General features: G+C 38.8%; 1 protein-coding gene across 1 annotated transcript; it reads right to left on the bottom strand.

Annotated features, from left to right (window-relative positions):
• Positions 1-469: 469 nt before the first annotated feature.
• On the bottom strand, positions 470-18,277 carry LOC116254512 (uncharacterized). The gene is made up of 5 exons (XM_031629950.2): positions 18,001-18,277; positions 17,165-17,507; positions 10,082-10,350; positions 4,701-4,897; positions 470-1,104 (listed from the first exon to the last, which is right to left on the bottom strand). The coding sequence occupies exons 1-5, from the start codon at positions 18,188-18,190 to the stop codon at positions 664-666; spliced, it is 1,440 nt and encodes a 479-aa protein (XP_031485810.1). The 5' UTR covers positions 18,191-18,277; the 3' UTR covers positions 470-663.
• Between the last annotated feature and the right edge of the window lie 255 nt (positions 18,278-18,532).

Raw genomic sequence — 18,532 nt, 5'->3', positions numbered from 1 at the left:
ACAATGATAATCCTTGATAAAGTTTACGTGTGACCATGATTAAAGGTTTGTGCATAATCTGAAACAGTCTGCCATTTTGGAAATCCACGATTTGGAATAGATTGCACAAAAAATTGCTATACACACATGAAGTCTTATAGTTTGTACACAAACTGTACGAAAACTATGTCATGCAACAGTTGGAGCAGAAAATACTTAAGTTTGAGAAGAAAATACTGAAGTTTGCACCAGAAAATGTTAGAGATGCAATATTTCTTTGAAGTACAAAGGGACAATTTCATACATTATTCAGGCTTTGAGCAGGACGTTGTTCCTTGAAGCTTTGTGTTGCCGAAAAGGATTAGGTGAAAATTTTTCTGCGTTCTAGTGATAGCTACGCTGATCTCTGTGTAACATGTTGGTTCCTACTTGACATGGAACATCATAACATGAAAGAAATGCATAGAGTTTCTAAGATGGCCTCTTAGTAAACCAGTCCAAGAATCAATAAATTCAAAGAAGAATCTGTGACGAAATTAGTTAACAATTGAAAATTTATAAGCATAATATGAACGTTGCAGCTCTTGGTTTCATTGTTCATATAAAAAGAAATCTCTTGGTTGCGTGATTGCAGGTTACACTCTCTGGATTGGACACTTCTTGTGGCTTCAGGCAGGCTTCCTCTCAATTCACTCGCTTTTTCAACAAATATCTTAAAGAGAAGAAGCCAAGAACAAGTGTCTGCCAGAACCAGCGTTTCGCATTAGGGGGATCCACCCCCCTAGCCAGGTACCAAGCATATCCAGCTTCCAAGATATGTACAGATGATGCCACAGTTGCCACTAATCGCACGACCAATAATGATCGGAAAACAAAGAGGCTGAGTGTCCTCACACATTCAAAAGGACCAAGATATGGATATGGTACAACAGCAGAGCAAATCACGATAAGCATGCCAATTATGCAGAAGAGCCATACGTAAATAGGGGGACTGTTTACTGTCCTCCTTTTCATCTCCTGCCAGTACGCAATTGTCTCAGCCATTCCCTGGCGTGGACTCACCAGAGGCTCATAATCAAGCTCCTGCCTTGCCTTCAATATGGAGAAGTAATGGGTCACGCCCACCTGCAAGAGAAGGAACAGATTTCATACTCTAATATTCCAACTGGATGAGCATTCTTTTCTATCTAAAGATCATGCTGTACTCTATGGCTAATGTTGTTTCACTTAGTCCTGTAATTTAATTTACAGATCTTTTCCTTTCACATGAGAAAAGGGAGAGTAGTTTTCCTTTCAGCACAGAGAAAGCCCAGTCTTAAACCCTAACTTGGGTGTCTGTAAAATAATCTGCTGGCCCTCCAGCCCCGAGAGGTATACATAGATTTTGGCTTACACAAGGAACAGCGCCCACGGGAATCGAACTTTGAGTTCCGATCTGACAGCCAATGCCCATCCCACTACATCAAACCCTTCGGTTCTAAGTATTTTTCCTTTTTAAATCAAATGCAAGCACAAACCAAGATACTTTGCAACTACAGAACTGTTACTGGACGCTAAAGCCTTGCAGGGACAGAGAACTTGGCTACTGAAGCCAGTTACAGTTTCTCTTGACAGCTGTATGCAAATACTATGAAGCATAACCATTACTAGTTCATCATGCTAACAAAACCCAATTCCACTACATATATAAAAGACCAGAAGGAGATAAAAGTAAAGAGAGGCCAAACTTAAAAATTAACCAACAAGTTGGGAGATGTGAAGTGTGTTAAAAAATAGGGTACATGCATACAATATACATATATTGCCTATGTTTATGCATATTACCTATGTTTATGTATGTACATTACATACATAATTATAGGCTGATATATGTATTGCTCTTATTGTTAATAGGTCACCTTTTGTTGAGTCTTTTAGGTTTTTTTTTTTATTATTTTTGTTCTTTCTTCTAGCCGTTGGAACTTGGAACTACTGCAACCGCTAGTTCTCTCTAGCCTTTCCCTCCTTCTCTTGTATAAATATTCCACTATTCATTGTACAAAGTACGCTGTCATGAACAGCAGTTTTCTAGAAATTAAATAAAGATTCTTATTCTCCCATTTGGGCTTGGTGCCTATTTTCTGCTACAGAATCATTTGATGACTGTTGAAGTCACATTTTCAAAGTGGATTAGAGATATTCTTTTGAATTCTCTACGGTCAGACAAGCTCTGATGCACATGTGCTGGGCCAATGTTGTTCATAATCTTGTCAGATTTTAGCTGAGACTCAACTTTCTCTTCTTTATCAGGTGGCTGGCTTAGCAAATATTGGCTTAGACATGGTTTGTGGAGATAACCTGGCACAGACAGTGCATGCTAGGTTGTCCCTATAAATGATATATCTACGAGGCTGCAAAGTGCAGATTGAACCTTTCCCAGATTTTGCCCAGCATCACCATTGACCCATGTTTTTCTTTTCATTTTACATCCTAGAAGGTAAAGCAACGACATTTCTGGGTGAACTGGAAACCCAGTTCACATGATCACTGTATGACAGGAGACATTGTCCAATCCGATTCACCAAATTGCAAAGAGTGGAACCTCTCGAGCAAAAGAGGTGCAAGAATGTAACTCACCCAAAGAAAAGGGAGCTCCATGCATTTTGAATGGATAAATGTGTTAGAGTGACTTTGCAAATGCTCAAACAGCATACCCCACAAAGGACAAAAAAACTCCAACTAAAATATTTTTGGAATAGCTTAAGCTTTAGAGGCCTCGGCACAAAAGGTCTCACCGTTTCAGAACTACTAAATCAAGAATAACATGTCAAGGAAGACAAACCTAAATTAGTAAAACTACAAAAGCAGCTTCAGTATTTATTATGCCAGCTAACGTCAGTATGAATTTCATATAACACCATTCTACCGTGTTAAGTGCTTTAGGTAATTTTTATAATACTTTTCTATTTGTTAACAATTTTACGCGCGTTTGATTGACACCCTAAAATGGGGTTGGGGTTTTGAGATGCAGAACCTCATTTTGCCCCACAAACCCCATTTTTGTGGTGTCTGGGTGGCAGCAAACTGGGTTTTTAAGAAACCGAGTTTTGCTGAAAACCTGGTTGAAACCACGTTTTGGCAAACCTGCTCACCCCTAGATTTTTCACCTCAAAACGTTGTTTTGGGGTGAGAGCAGGTTTGTGTCAGTTGAATCTTGTGATGAACATTTCGACTGATAGTTTTTTTGGGCATGCTATGGTACATTTTTATAGGATGAAAACAGTGTCTATGCTTGGAAAAATCTAAGGACTTGGGTAGCATTGGTTATGGGTGCCGGTACGGATGCTGGTACCGGTACGGGTATGGGCTATTTTCAAAAAACTTGGGTACAGGGATACGGCTGGGTCTATGTGTGTGTGTATATATACATATATATATATATATAACATGAAATAAGAATTCAGACAAACAAAAAAACACATCCATGACCTGATTCAAAATTTATAGATTCTACAAAAGATACTTAAACAAAATATGAAAACGCAGCTCTGTATGCATTTCCTGAGTATAAATGGTGTAAAGAAAAAAAACAGAAATTCTAGATTTTGGTTAGGAAAGGAATCAATCAACTTTGACCGAGTCCTAAATCAGACTGATACAGTCTCGGGTACGTTGGTCATATCTGGTAATGTTTGACCAGTACCCAAGAAGTACATGGCACAGTACCATACAAGTACCGGTGTCGTACCCAACCGGTATGGGGACACTGCCTTTACAGCAGAAACCATGTGACAAAGACTTAGACGTGTGTTAATTGTAAATGTACTATAAGTTCTCTATTCATGGATTTTCTTATTTTCATCTAGTGGCATATATGAAATCATTAAGCCTTTTATAATAACTGAAGTAGTTATAAATCTGATTGTCACATCCTTGTTATGTAGTTAGGTTAATGGTTTGGTTTATCGAAGGATCTTGATGGTCCATTTGGTAGAATTTTGAAAATAAACCCTGCTCTAAGGAGAATTTTACCAAGGAACTATAGTCAAAGGTAATCATAAAATCTAGATGCCTTAATGAAGAGTGGTAGTCGAAGTTTCTTAGTGGTGGCATATGGTTTGGTTTATCGAAGGATCTTGATGATCCATTTGGTAGAATTTTGAAAATAAACCCTGCTCTAAGGAGAATTTTACCAAGGAACTATAGTCGAAGGTAATCATAAAATCTAGATGCCTTAATGAAGCATGGTAGTCAAAGTTTCTTAGTGGTGGCATACTGGGCAATTGTATTTGCTCAACTATCATTTAGCTGTACTTAACATTCAACTGAACTTGATTTCTAGAGGCTTCGTATAAAACCAGGTTTTTGTGATCCAAACAAAAACCATGTTTGAAAGGTAAAAAATCGGTTTTCCTATTGTCATCCAAACAGACAAACCAAGTTTAAAACCAGATTTACACAAAACCTGGTTTTCTTATAACTTGGTTTTAAGAGGGTGTCATCCAAACACCCCCTCAGTTTTTAATTTATTCATATGAAGACATGGAATACTGCAAAAGCATAACAAGCTTATCATCAGAGACATAAATATATTCCATAAAGTTATTACATGGGTGACGATAACCACATTCAAAGGTAATACAAAAGTAACTCCAACAAAATGATGCAGTAATTTTTTAAAAAACATCACAAAAACAATGGAATATTAAACCAGAAAAATACAAAAAAGTTTGAGCATTGACCTTATGTACTTCTGCTGGAAGAAGCATAGGCTGAGGAAGCCACGAATGCTGTAAACATGGATACAGAAGAGAGTAGACAGCGAAGAAAAAACGTGCCAACATAAGAGCATGAGAAACCTTTATTTTGCGGCTTGGGGAATCATACCCCAGACTTAAGATCAATGGGTGAAGAAACTCAAAAGTATTCACAGGAATGCCTGTACACAAATTAATATATTGTAACAAAACTGTCGCACAAAATAAAATAAGAAGCCCAGATCTGTTCTCCAAAAACAGAAAAAAAGACATAAAAAACATAAATTATGGCCAATAGATAACGACTTAATCATGCAGTTTTTTCATCTAGACAATGCCCTTTAATGGAAGGGCTAAGTAACAGACTGATATGGTTAGTTATCTAGTCAACCTTTGTGTTTGGCTAATATAAAAAGCTTGAACAGTTTTACCAATTAAACCACATTCAGTACTTGTGAACTTCAGAAGGCTAAATAAAAGAGGGGACACATCTATTTTGTGCTTCACCTTGAACAGCATGGCTTCCATGTTTAATGTTTCGTCAAAACGAGAATATGAGGATGATATAACTGGACAAGCATTTACAGTGACAGGATCTAACTTTCACCTCCAAACTCCAGCCAAGGTTCAGCCAAGAATCCACTAAATGAAGTCTAGATAGATGAACAAACTAAATCGTCAGAGTCTGTGATGACTTAAAACTTTTATATCCTTTCATGTATGCTGGAAAATGGCACTCAAGGAAGAATACTTTCTAATTGACAACCAAAAAGTAGAACATGCATCAGAGAAATAGTCAAATACATTATATCTTCTGCATTTAGTTACAGATATGTATATGACTAGATTGTGTAAGATTATATAGTGCATCCATCAACATTGTCTACTTTAAGCTGCAAAATATGTTTACAATGGATCCTTAAGATTCCTTTTCTCCAGATTGATGGCCTACTAATTCAACTGTCCAAGTGCTATAAAGAATTTCTAGCAAGGAACAAAAATATGTGTCTATCTCCTAGATACATGAGAGATCACAATGCAAGGCATTTCCGCAGACCCACATTGCATGAGAACAGCAGCATGATACCAGATATCACAATCAGACCTGATTTCTTACCACAAATCCTTCTGAAGGTTCCTCACATCTGTTAGTGTCCATGTTTTGGATCGGTAATCGGGTCTCGATCGGGTCTACAGGACTGACCCAGAAGATGTTTGTAAATAAGGGATTTGGGGGTGCAATTAGGGATTTTGAATGTAATGCAATCCTTCCTCTGGTGAGGGTTTGCTCTAAATGGGTTAGGGCAGAGCATGTGAGTGAGTTTGGGGTAGTGTTTACATTGTAAGAGGTGGCAGTTAGCAAGTGGTTGCTAACAATGGTATCAAAGCCAGTCTATGAAGGCAAACTGATGAAGGAGGTTGCAGAACATTGGGTCGAATAGATCGATGGAAGGTGAAACTAGAAGAATTTCTCAATAGGATCGATCAAAAGATGCTTGGCATCAACCAGAGACTTCAGGTGATTTGCTTGGGGGCAATGCATTCTCAAGGAGCTGCTACAACAATTAGTTCAACAGGACCACGAGGGTTCTGAGCAGATAAGGTTCACGATGAAGAACTCATGTAAGCCTCTGGAGTTATCCGTGGAAAACGTGGCAGACATTAAGCCTGTAGCCAAAGCAGAACAGGGAAACACCATGGTGCTTCCAGACATGGGTGAAGAAGATGATGCTTCAAGGATTGAGACAAAAAACCAATTCAAGAGTGATGCAGTCATTCGTGGGAATAAAAAGAAGGCAGAGGCAAGGGTCGACTTACATCTAGTGCCAACACATGCAGCAACGTTGATGGAAATGGGTATGCCAATTTTTCACTGGAGTTGGCCCTCAAAGGGGCGACCATACCCAATGAAGACATCCTCCTGCTCCTATCCCAATCAGCAGGAATGGGCATCTACTTTTCCTGGTGGTCGAAGGTGGAGAGGGGTGCCGCGATGGTTGAGATCTTTGACCCAGACATTCTCCGCAACATTTTCCCCAATATCAAGTTGAAGACCCTCCAATATGCGACCCTTGAAATGGGCATAATAAGGCACAAAAGACAAGTGTGGCAACCTCCATGGGATCAGGTTATGGCCATCCTCGCCAGCCATCAAGAATGAATCCTCCATTGCCATGGTGAAAACGATCGGCGCCCTCGACAAGGCACCCACCTACGATTTGTACTACTCAGCAATATCTGATTACAAAGGCCAAGGTTCAGAGTGCTTTCAATCGCTAGGAAGCCTCAACCTAAGAAGCAAAACGTCTACCACAGGCAGCCACCACAGTTATCTCCAATCTGTCTGAGGTTTGTTTGTCTGCCTACCCCTTACCTCTTTTGCCTACCTTGGAACTCCACCAAGGCCATGAGTTGGCAGAGCTCTAGTCAATCTACCAACTGGGGGAGGGTAGCTATTTTGGTTCTTGTCCATGCCTTTGCAGTGATCGATAGTGGGTCTGCCAGCGGTTCCATCGAGGAAACCATAGTGAAGAACAACGTTGAAGCAACCCTAATCCGCAAGTTTGATTTTCCCCCTTGATATACTAGACTGCGTGGTGACAAAAATGACAATGAACTCGCCTTCAACTGAATTGGATTTCCCAGAGTGAAAGTCGGTAAGGTTTTTCAAAGTGCATCTCCTTAGTATTGACGAACATGGCAATGTTCAGTATGGAGTCAGCCAGACTATATTTCTTAATACCTTATGGAAGGAGCAGTGGAGGAGGAATGCATCAGCACGAAAGCCGCATGGGAGCCACATGACATCAGTAGCAAAGGACACGTCGACATCTCAACCAGGCACAACGTGGAGGTGCTAAAGAAGCTCCACTGGAAGATACTACAGAGAGAGGAGGAGAGGAGGCAAATTTGGGGTCTTGATTGCATCAGAGGTTTGGTGCTAGAGGTTGCTGTTTCGAAGGTTTCATTTTATTCTCGTAAACAAGTTGAGTCAGTAGGAGAAATATGGAGTTTGACTACAAGGAGTATTCAAGGGCTGATATCGTGGAAGAAAACAGGAACTTCATTGCTGCATTTTTTTACTATGTTTTACATAAACAAAAAGAGATGACCTTGCCTACTGGAGGTTCATTTTACAGCAATGATGAGACTCAGCCTCTAGCATCAATGCTACCTTGGGTAGATACACCTGAAGTGTTCTATTTGGCGATCAAGCCACTCTGTTTTTGTCTCCATCTGTCACGGTCATACCACTTTGTTTGCCGAAGAACAAAAAGGGCAAGTGCCTACATTCATTATCATGATAGGGATGAACAAAGACATGCAGGCCTATAACCTTTTGGCTGATATGTGTCCCCACTCTTTTAACATGGAAAACCGCATGATATTATTCACTACTATAGAATCAGCCACCAAGATGCTACCCTGCCATCATTTCGAAGTTGTAGGTTGGGTAGGGAAGGCCATTAACACATCCCTTTCTGGATTCAATCATGGCCAATTCAGCATAAGTTTTGTTGGAAAAGAAGGAAGCAATTATTATTTCTTGCATGAGCAATATGAAATGCCGGCAGACTTTCACTTCATGGGAAGGAGAGGACCAAATGAGATCGAGATGCCAACTAAAGAGGCAGTGCAGGTGTATAGAGCCCTACAGTTGCAAATGAATGAAGGTGGAGGTGCATGCTCCCATCTAATAGAAGAACTCCTTCAACATACTTCTGCTGGAACAAGGTGGATCTTGGTACACTGTACTTATTCTTGTAGATCAACAGCTAGAGAGTGTTACAAAGTGGATGAGGCAGAAGATGAGATCAGTTCTACTACAAAGTGTGAAAATATTTGGCAGTTGTCCATTCTTACAATTGTTGGAGAGAACATTCTCTCTGAAGAACCCTACAGATATCTCAAGATAAAGGATATGTACAAGGATATGTACCTGTCTCCATGAGGTCACAGGTTAGGGCTTGTCAAAGCTGGTGCAAGAGTTGTGCAAGGCCTCCCACCAGATTGGATATTGGAAGAGTTCACAGGCAACCCGCATCAGAGGCCTTCCCATCTGCTACTATCTCATCTTCTAGAGATGGACTCATGCTTTGCATTAACCTGAAGTGCAGGCTTACACCACAACTATCCAAATATGACAGAATAAGAAAGTTAGGACATGACAATTCCAATAACCAAGCTGCAGGCCTGTATCTGTGGTTCTCTCTCGCTCTTATTTTGTGGGAGCATCAAAGAGGGAGCAGCTAATTTTCAAGTGTGCACTTATACTATCATGACTGTTATTGATACAGTTCTTTCAGTTGGTGGTTCACTTTGTCCTGCGGACAGCAAGGAAAGAACCTTCTTCATCGGCATTCATTTCTCATGCTCACATCTTGAGGTCAAGGTGTTTTTTGAAGGAGGGAGTAATGTTAGTGTCCATGTTTTGGATCCGTAATCGGGTCTGGTTCGGGTCTACGGGACTGACCCAGAAGATGGTTATAAATAAGGATTTGGGGGTGCAATTAGGGATATCGAATGTAATGCAATCTTTCCTCTGGTGAGGGTTTGCTCTAACTGGGTTAGGGCAGAGCGTGTGAGTGAGTTTGGGGTAGTGTTTACATTGTAAGAGGCGGCAGTTAGCAAGTGGTCGCTAACAACATCACATGCAAACAAAAACCATGACATCCGTGTTCTCATAGTTTACAAGTCTGCCATGCACACTAGCCTTTTTCAGCAAGCTCCAAACTCTAAATCACTAAGGCATCAACTTAGCTTCCTATGCTCAACAAGACATTGTTAGTCACTATATTAACTGAACCATCAAAACCTAACAAACGTATTATGGACAATTGGTCTTTAGAAAATGTCTAAGTGATTAAACACATGCATAAGTTTTTCTGCACCAGCCTACAACTCACTATGTAGAACTGAATGTTCAATTAATTATATGTAAGCTTTACCTTCAGGTACATGTTAATCACAAATGTTCTGAGAATGTCTTTTCTGCAGTCACATACAGCCAGCAGTATAAAGCCAAAGCCTTATTCAACAAAAATGATAGACACACAAAGACATACACAGCCAGACATAAAGCCAAAGCCTTATTCAACAAAAATGACAGAGACACAAAAACATACACAGCCAGACACATTTGTTCCAAAAGACACAAAAGGACAACTGTTGAAACAAAACTGATTCACAAACAGAAGGTTTACTGTTGCATCATAATGATCTTCTCAACAAGTAATCGAACAGCATATAAAGCATAAAGTTAAAGTCTGTGATATTGTTAAGGGACTGCTTGACAAAAGTTACAATAAAAGTATAAAACAGCTGTTAACAGTCGGACAAGTCAAAAAAGTGTAGTTAAATATTACCATCAGATATGAAGTATGGCTGCCCAGAAGCTATAGGAATCCCCTTTTTACCAGGAAGATCATCTAGAAGTCCCATGCTTGCCAGGATAAGTGCAAGCACAAGATTATCCACATAAACCCAGTCTGTACGAACCGTCTCTTCACCTATTTTGAATCTGAAAAGCCCTGACTTCACTAATGACAATATTCTTGGGAGGTGCCTTTCCTCACCAGGTCCATAAATAGCAGCAGAACGGATTGCACAAGTATAAAGAGTTCTCCCTCCTTTCCTGCCAATCAAACAATAACTATCAATCTTAAACAAGTGAAATAAGATGATGGTCACTGAGAAATTACTGCACCTTCACAATGAGCTTATATAAAAGTTACATGCACTCTCTCCTTCACCTAAAGTGTGCACATCTTGAGCCAATACACCAAGGAAGAAAGGAGCCTCACAAGCTTTCTTTAACCAATATTAATTCATTTAGATTCATGAAAGACAAATTTGGGACAAATTCTACCAATCACAGTTGCTCAAATGAACGACCATCAATCGGTATTGCATATAACATAGTGCATCTTACAAATTATGTTGCACAACATAACTCTCAAAGAAAGCAAAACTATAGTTTTAGGAGTGTAATTATACTATATCATATTGTCACAAATATTGTGGTCGAGGATTAAACAGCCAGGTTTTTCACGGGTATAATACAGCAGAGTTTTTTTCTCGGAAAAATATTGGTAGGTTTTAAAAAGGAAAGATCCTAAATATAACATGTGAAAACTGTAAAAATAAAAACCTGGTAACTAGAAAATATAAAAATGTGAAAAATGCATCAAAGCGCCAAAAATTTTGAAAAAGGCAGAAAATACAAGAAAAGAATATGTTTTCTCGTGTTTTTTATTTTAGTGCTTTCTTCAAAAAAAACGTTTTCCCCTTTTTTTAGGCTGACCTATTTTTAATGTTTTTTTTTACTTTTTTTAAATAAAAAGTGCTTTATGTGAAATTGCTAGATTGTAATTTATAATACACCCTATATCATACATTATGGTATGATAAAAGATGCAACCTATGTCACACGAGTACTGCTTTTATGGAGTAGTGCCCGTACCATACAACAGCAATACCAGTATGCCCGTGGGTACATCCCGGGCATGGTCAAAGCAGTTTCGGGTATGGTCACATATCCAGGACAGTATGCGTATTTTTTTGAACTCGGTCAATGTTGACCAAGTCCATTTTTGTCCAACAAATAGGGATTTCCATGTTTAATTTTCTATTTTCAGTATGTTTGTTACTTCCACACTTTCTTCATTAGTTTCTTCTTCAAAATCTATACATTTTGAATCACAAATGCATTGTTTTGTTTGTTTGAGTTGTTATATATATATATATATATATATATATATATATATGTATATATATATATAGATATATATATATAGCCACGAATAACGTTTTGGAGTTTTAAACGGCTACGTTTTTCTCGGGTATAATACGGCAAGCTTGAAAAAAAAAAGGAAAAAATACGGTAAATTTTTAAAAAATTAGAAAAACTAAAAATGGGGGAAAAAATAAAATAAGTAAGAAACTAATAACACAAACATCAAAAGATAAGTAGATTTGCAACAAATAAAAAATAAAAAATAAAACTGTTTGGCATTAAAAAAATGAAAAAAAATAAAAAACGCGAAAAAACGCACTAAAAACACGTTTTTAACGTTTTTTTTCAAAAAACCTTTTTTATGTTTTAAACGGAAATTTAATTTTTTGCATTTTTTTTGCATTTTTTCTCAAAAAAACGCTTTTTTTGCAATATGATATATATATATATATATATATATATATATATATATATATGTGTGTGTGTGTGTGTGCACATAATACCCACGTTTTTTTAAAATGACCCATACCCGTACCTATGTGAAATAGGGTGCAACCTACCCCACACATTGAATAAAAAGAAGAAAAAGACTTGAAAGTTATATAAATTTCTTAAGGCCAAATATTAAGGTAGAGATGAAAGTCATTCTTACACATTTAAAGCAATGTTATCTGTATCGTACGATACGGACACGTATCGTACGATACGGACACGTATCGTACGATACGGACACGTATCGTACGATACGTATCGTATAGGTCAAAGAAACCTATACGATACGTATTCGATATGCGAGATACGAGCTGAGCTGAGCTCGTCACTGACCTCAGTGACTTTGCCCCGAGCGAGAGAAGTTCAGCAACCATTCCCTTGATTTCTTTTGAACTGAGCCTTCGTCTGTTCGTCTGGTTGACGCACCCGTCACGTCGCGGCTACCTACCTTTATCGGGTGTTTTGCCTTTAGTCCATTCCTTAGCATGATCCCACTTTTCTATCACTTTTTGCACTTTTGCTTAGTAAGGGCCGAGTTTCTCGAGCCCGCGCGGCGCCGAAGGCGTTCCCCAAAGCCTTCGACCAGCCGACTCTCTCTTAAGCTAGCGGAAGCATTCATCTTTTCTTCGGGACTGTGGACTAGACGAGGAGTGCAAAGCACTCGGCACACCATCACCCAGGTTTATCCCATTGTTAGCCATCGGCAAGCCGTGGCCATGAGGCCCTGTCAGAACGTCGCCATTCCTCCAAGTGCACGAGCTGAGCTTCTTCCCCTTGTGGCCTGTCCATGCCCTGCAGACACAGCTAAGGCAGCAGCAGGAGCTTCACTTTGAGGCTGAGAGAGAGATAGCCAAACTACTGGGTCTATTATAGGCCTCAGCAAGATTTGGAATCTCTGCTCCAGTAAGCATCTGTACTTTATCTACCTCAAACTTATGTGACAGACCAGTCAAGAATTTGCCACTATTGTCTGCTCGAAATGCACCTTGTAGCATGTCTAACAAGAAGGTCGAAGGGCCTTCAATCGTTCATACGCTGATTTAACTAAAGCAAAGTATTGAGACAATTCCAAGTATGTGAAGTCACCCTACTGCAGTTTGAGCAACTCCTCCTCAACTTGTAAAATTTTTGAAACATTCTTGTCATGAGAATAAGTCTGTCTCAAGAATGTCCACATGTGTTCACAAAAGGCAAGACTTTGGAAGTGGAAGCCTATAATGATGTTGACTATGCTGGCTCCGTCAAAGATAGGAAGTCTACCACAGATTTTGTGTATTTGTGGGAGACAATCTTATATACTAAAAAAGCAAAAAGCAATGTGTGATGTCAAGATCTAGTACAGAATCAGAGTACAAAGCTATGGCTTAAACTGTTGCTAAAATGACTTGGGTTAAATCCATGCTATCTAGCCTAAGTGTGTCAATTCCTCTTCCCATGAGGATGTATTGTGATAATAGAGTAGTCACACACTTTGCAAACAATCCAGTTATCCATGAGAGAACTAAACATATTGAAGTGGACTGCCATTACATTCAGGCCCTTGTTCAAGGAGGAACCATAGCCACCAATCATACATCATTTGAAAATCAAACTGCAGATGTCTTCACCAAAGCTCTTCCTATTGGTGATTTCTCTAGATGTTGTGACAAGCTAAGCATGATTAATATCATAGTCACAGAAAACACATTTTTAAAAAAAAAAAAGTGATAAATTAAATGGGTGTTTAAAAAAATGTTAAAAACGAAAAAAATGCGTTTTTGATGTGTTTTTTTTACTTTTTTCACTTTTTTCAGTTTTTTTAATGCAAAATAGTTTTTTTCATTTTCTATTTTTTCTTTGTTGTAAATCTATTTATCTTTTGATGTTTGTGTTATTAGTTTCACTTACTTTATTTTTCCCCCATTTTTAATTTTTTAAAAAATTTTAAAAATTGAATATTTGTTTCCCTTTTTTTCAAGCTCGCGGTATTATACCCGAAAAAAACATCACCGTTAAAACTCTGAGACATTATTTGTGACTATGATTAATATGTATGCTCTAGCTTGAGGGGGATTGTTGAATTAGAAGACTTTAAATTTCGGTCCTTTGCAATATTTAATAGTTAGGACTTAGGAGTTCTCTTTAAACATTACTCTATTTTGGTTGATGTTATTTGTAAGTCTCTACCGCTGTCCTAACCTATTTATTATTGAGATTAGGGTTAGTTAATAAGAAGTTTTTCTCTCTCTAAGACTGTCGACTGTAACACATGTGGTATACTTCCCTGTTTTAACAATTGGTTCATCTTCTTCAACGACGTGGTCTTTTCGATGTCCTGCCACAGACATCATGAACATATACAACCAAAGTTCACAGTTGTGAGTCTTGTGACCATCTAATTTCACAATAGAACCAAAGAAGGGATTCCCAACAACTTTGTATTCATTATGGGACTCAACCTTAGTGTTGTCTGCCATAGCAGACTGCTATCCAAGGTCCCTCGTGAAACACAAAAAACAGAACTACACAGACTGACTAGAAGATGCAGCAATAAATAGGTACTTCCCATGGATTGACAAAAACCATGCAGCAGCAGATAATTATGAACTTCCTATTGATTAAAAAAAATACCAATTTGTAATGTAGAAGGTTGGTCCATGGCAAACAGAAAACTTGTCATCTTCAGTCACTTTTCATGCTCCGTTTGACTCCACATGTAGTTCACAACAGTTTGATCACATATATCAGACCTAACATCCACATCACACCACCACTTGAAGGTTTTGATCATGTATTCCACATCGACATGATCAGACTCCTCTAACGCTTACTGTTGTTCTCATGATCAGTAGGAGGCCATGATTTAGAGCCACGTGGGGAAGAGAGAAGAGAAGAGAAGAGAAGAGAAGAGAGAGACCGGAACTTAGCAAGGAGTCACCGGCAGTGATAGAGAGGTTGTTGTAGTCACAGGTGGCAAGGAAGAAGATGCCTGCGATCACCGGCAGCAAGGAAGAGGATGCCTACACTCTGACACCATGTTACAGCTGGAGTTTTAGAGAGAGAAAACTAATTCGATGCTCATTAATCTGCCCTAATCTCATGTTAAAAGAGAATTAGGGTGAAACCAACAAATTATAAAATAAGTCCAAGACTAAAACAATTATTAATAAAGAGTTGTTCCTAAAACTATTAAATATTCAAAACACCAGCTAACGTAAATGTTATTCAACACATTATTTTGTATTTTTTAGTTTTCTAATTTTGTTGTGAATTTTTAAATTCTAATATAGAACATTAGATTTGCCATATTCTATGCTATGTCGTGTTATTTTATGTTACCTTATGTATCTAAATTTGGATCCAACCAAATGGGATACATTATGCATTTTACAAAACTGCCATCAATAGGTCAACCTATCATTGATAAGTGAATTAGTTGATCAACCACATTTTCTACAACCAACATGATTTCATTTAGAATTATGAAACCTAATTTTTAGACAAGTTCCTCTGATCATGCTCAACCACGTGCATTACATGGACATAGAAGAAAGGTAGAGATAACGTGGGTTCGAGTGTGGTGCAAATTTTGCTTCAACACAGCACCCGGCTTGGTCAAAGTGAGTAGAGTGCGACTGACTGCACTTGCCCTTTTCTCCTTAAAAGAAAAAGAAAAAGCAAAAATAAGCTTACCACTCCTTGCTAGTGATGGTGTGCTTCTTTCTGACAATCTGGAATGGTGGGCAAGATGCATCTCTCTCTCTCTCTTTCTTCTCTCTTGTTTCGCATATCTCTCTCTCGTTTTTCTTTCACTTTCTCTTTACTCACTTTTTTTGTTCCTCACTTCCTCTCTCTTCCTTTTTCCTTCCTCTCTTTATCTTTTTTCAATCATGCATGACGCATACATCCACCCCCACTACATCCACCCCCACTCTATCCACCCTCATTCATCCTTTGAAAAGGATGACACAACCATAGGTCATCCTTTTTAAAAGGATGACTAGGGTCTACCAATATTCTAAAAATACAACTTTTTATTAAATGTAAAATTTAGAAGTGGATTAAAATAACCTTCAAATAAAATTTGACTTGGAACAGGAAAAAATATAAGCATGTAAAACTATTGATTATATTCATATACCATTGTTGGACCCGCACCTGATTTTTTAAAAAAAAAAAATCACTCACTTGCACCCACATCTGGATCTACACTTGTACCAGCACCCGCACCCATGTGATGCAGGTTAGCCAAGCTTTTCCACAAAGTTGGTGCCAAATATCAAATTTTATGAAATAACCTTTGGTGGTATGACATCATTTTATGCATTTCACATACTAATCCAAATCTATAACAATGTACTCAATGAAAAAGTTCAAAATGCTTCAAGCAAAACATTAAAGCATAGAGTAAAGAAGAGGGCTCGCCTTTAAAAAATGTGTAATTTTATGTCCCCTTAACACAAGATTGTAGAAAATAAGTGTATTGGAGCCCATAAATGAGTAGAAGAAAACAAGTGTATCATGTCAGCATATAGAACAAGGTGCAAAACTATGTCAATCTCAACCAGCACAATAAAGATCACAATAAATCAAAATCACCATGCAACCCCTGTTAATGAAGGGTGCAGCTTCTCTTGTGTTCTTGGATTCTTCTATGATAGTGAAAAACTGCTCTGACGGCGGCAGCCGGGAGAACTTTGTCTTTGAACCGCATACAATCTCTGCATCTGTCTTCTTCTTTCTCTACATTGGTTTCTTCTCTTTGGTGCCGTGAGAGATAGGAAGATGGCCTCGTTCGTAACACTGGTATGGGCGATCGTCCCCACAAGTCCCACATAAATTGTTTACCTGTATAATTAATACCTTATACACTTCTATTATTTACATATTGACTGTCCCATTAAAAAATGTGATTAAAGTATCAGTGCCCCTCATTCAGATATTTTTGGCTCCGCCACTGATGCAAATCCACAGAACATACGGAAAGGTTCTAACTTCTACCAAATATAGTTATAGTTCCATAAATGCAGACCAAAAATTTGCACCAAGTATATTACAACGAAAGGGAACTTTCCCAATCAACAAATCATTCTTAAGCGACAAACAACCATACTTTGAATTTTCAGTAAGATCATGATAATGCCCTGTTCCGGAGGAATACTAATCACTATTTCCATGCTTGCATGGCTAGCAAAAATGAACTAAGAACAATAGAAAGAAAACAAGAAAAGTTCACACATACTTGGAACGCCGACAGTTGCTCTTCAAAACCAATTGTTCTGCCAGGCTCTTACTCCGACTATACGGATCTACATGTGCATCCACTGGGAAGTAATTCAGCAGCTCGTTTCCGTTTACAATCTCATTACCACCGAAGACAACATTGTAAGTGCTCATATAGACCAGCCTCTGGACCCCAAATTCGAAACAAACATCCAGAACATGGCAGGTACCATTTATATTAACTTCATCAATGCGCGCAGCTTGGAGCATTTCCTTGCCCGACATGCCATAAGAAGCAAGATGGAAAACACAGTTAGCACCACGGAATGCTTTCTCGACGTCCTCCTTCTTGCTCACATCCCCTAAACAGCACAAGAAATAGAATCCGTTACACCAGCCATTCGATCTCTTTTCTTTCTTTTTACTGAAACAACGGACCACTTAGCCTCTCCAGTTTAGCCAAAAAGATAAAATTATGCAAAGATGGAAAACATATAACACAAATATGATCTACAAAATTATCAACAAAAGTTAATTGGAGGCAGATAATGAGCACCAAACATAAGCATGCGGAACTAAAAACATTTCCAATGTCTGAAAGTAATACTCTTTAATTCAAAGTTACCAAATTCAAGTCTAACTGCAATAAGATCTCCAAATTTTAAACATGATGGACCAACAAAGTTATTTGAACATACGCATTCAAAGCTGAGAACACATTCAAAGTAATAAAAGGGCCAAACTTCGTATGCGCGAAATCGTTTCTAGAATTCGAATGGATTAGTCAACGGAGAAAACAACAAACATTTTTGCGGACTAATGAACTTGAGTATTCTATATATAGAGAAAGGCCACCGGAAATGCAGATGACGCCCCTGTCCCTGAGCCGAGGGATCCATGGGGAGTTGGCCCGGAGGTCGAGCGATCGAACTTCACGGGCTCCTCTACGGACGAGCTCGAGGCAAAGCGAGGATCCAACGAAGCCCGAACCGCCCGTCACTACGAAGGTATTCCCTTCGATGCCTTCGTTCTCGCTCAGATGCATCTCTCTCCCTCTCCCTCTCTCTCTCTCTCTCTCTCTCTCTCTCTCCCCCTGTCTGGTTCAAACCGGTGTTGTGCAAAGTGGAATTTTTTACTTGAGGCCCAATTGCTACAAATATTTCAGAAACTGGCCCCTATGTTCGTGAATATCTCCAACATGACTCGCATGCTTTAATTGCAACTCAATGTCCACGCTACCTACTGAAATTTTTTATTGTGACAGAGATAGGCTGGGGTCCAGCCACATGTGGCGTCGACGCCGAGTCAATTCAACACACTCATCTCACTAAGTCAGAGACAGTAAGTGGTCCTCACTCAAAATCTAGCTCTGCCACTGCTCTTAAAA

Source organism: Nymphaea colorata, chromosome 1, assembly GCF_008831285.2.
Source record: "Nymphaea colorata isolate Beijing-Zhang1983 chromosome 1, ASM883128v2, whole genome shotgun sequence".
In the NCBI taxonomy this organism is placed as follows: Eukaryota; Viridiplantae; Streptophyta; class Magnoliopsida; order Nymphaeales; family Nymphaeaceae; genus Nymphaea; species Nymphaea colorata.
This window is presented reverse-complemented; position numbering and strand designations above follow the sequence as displayed.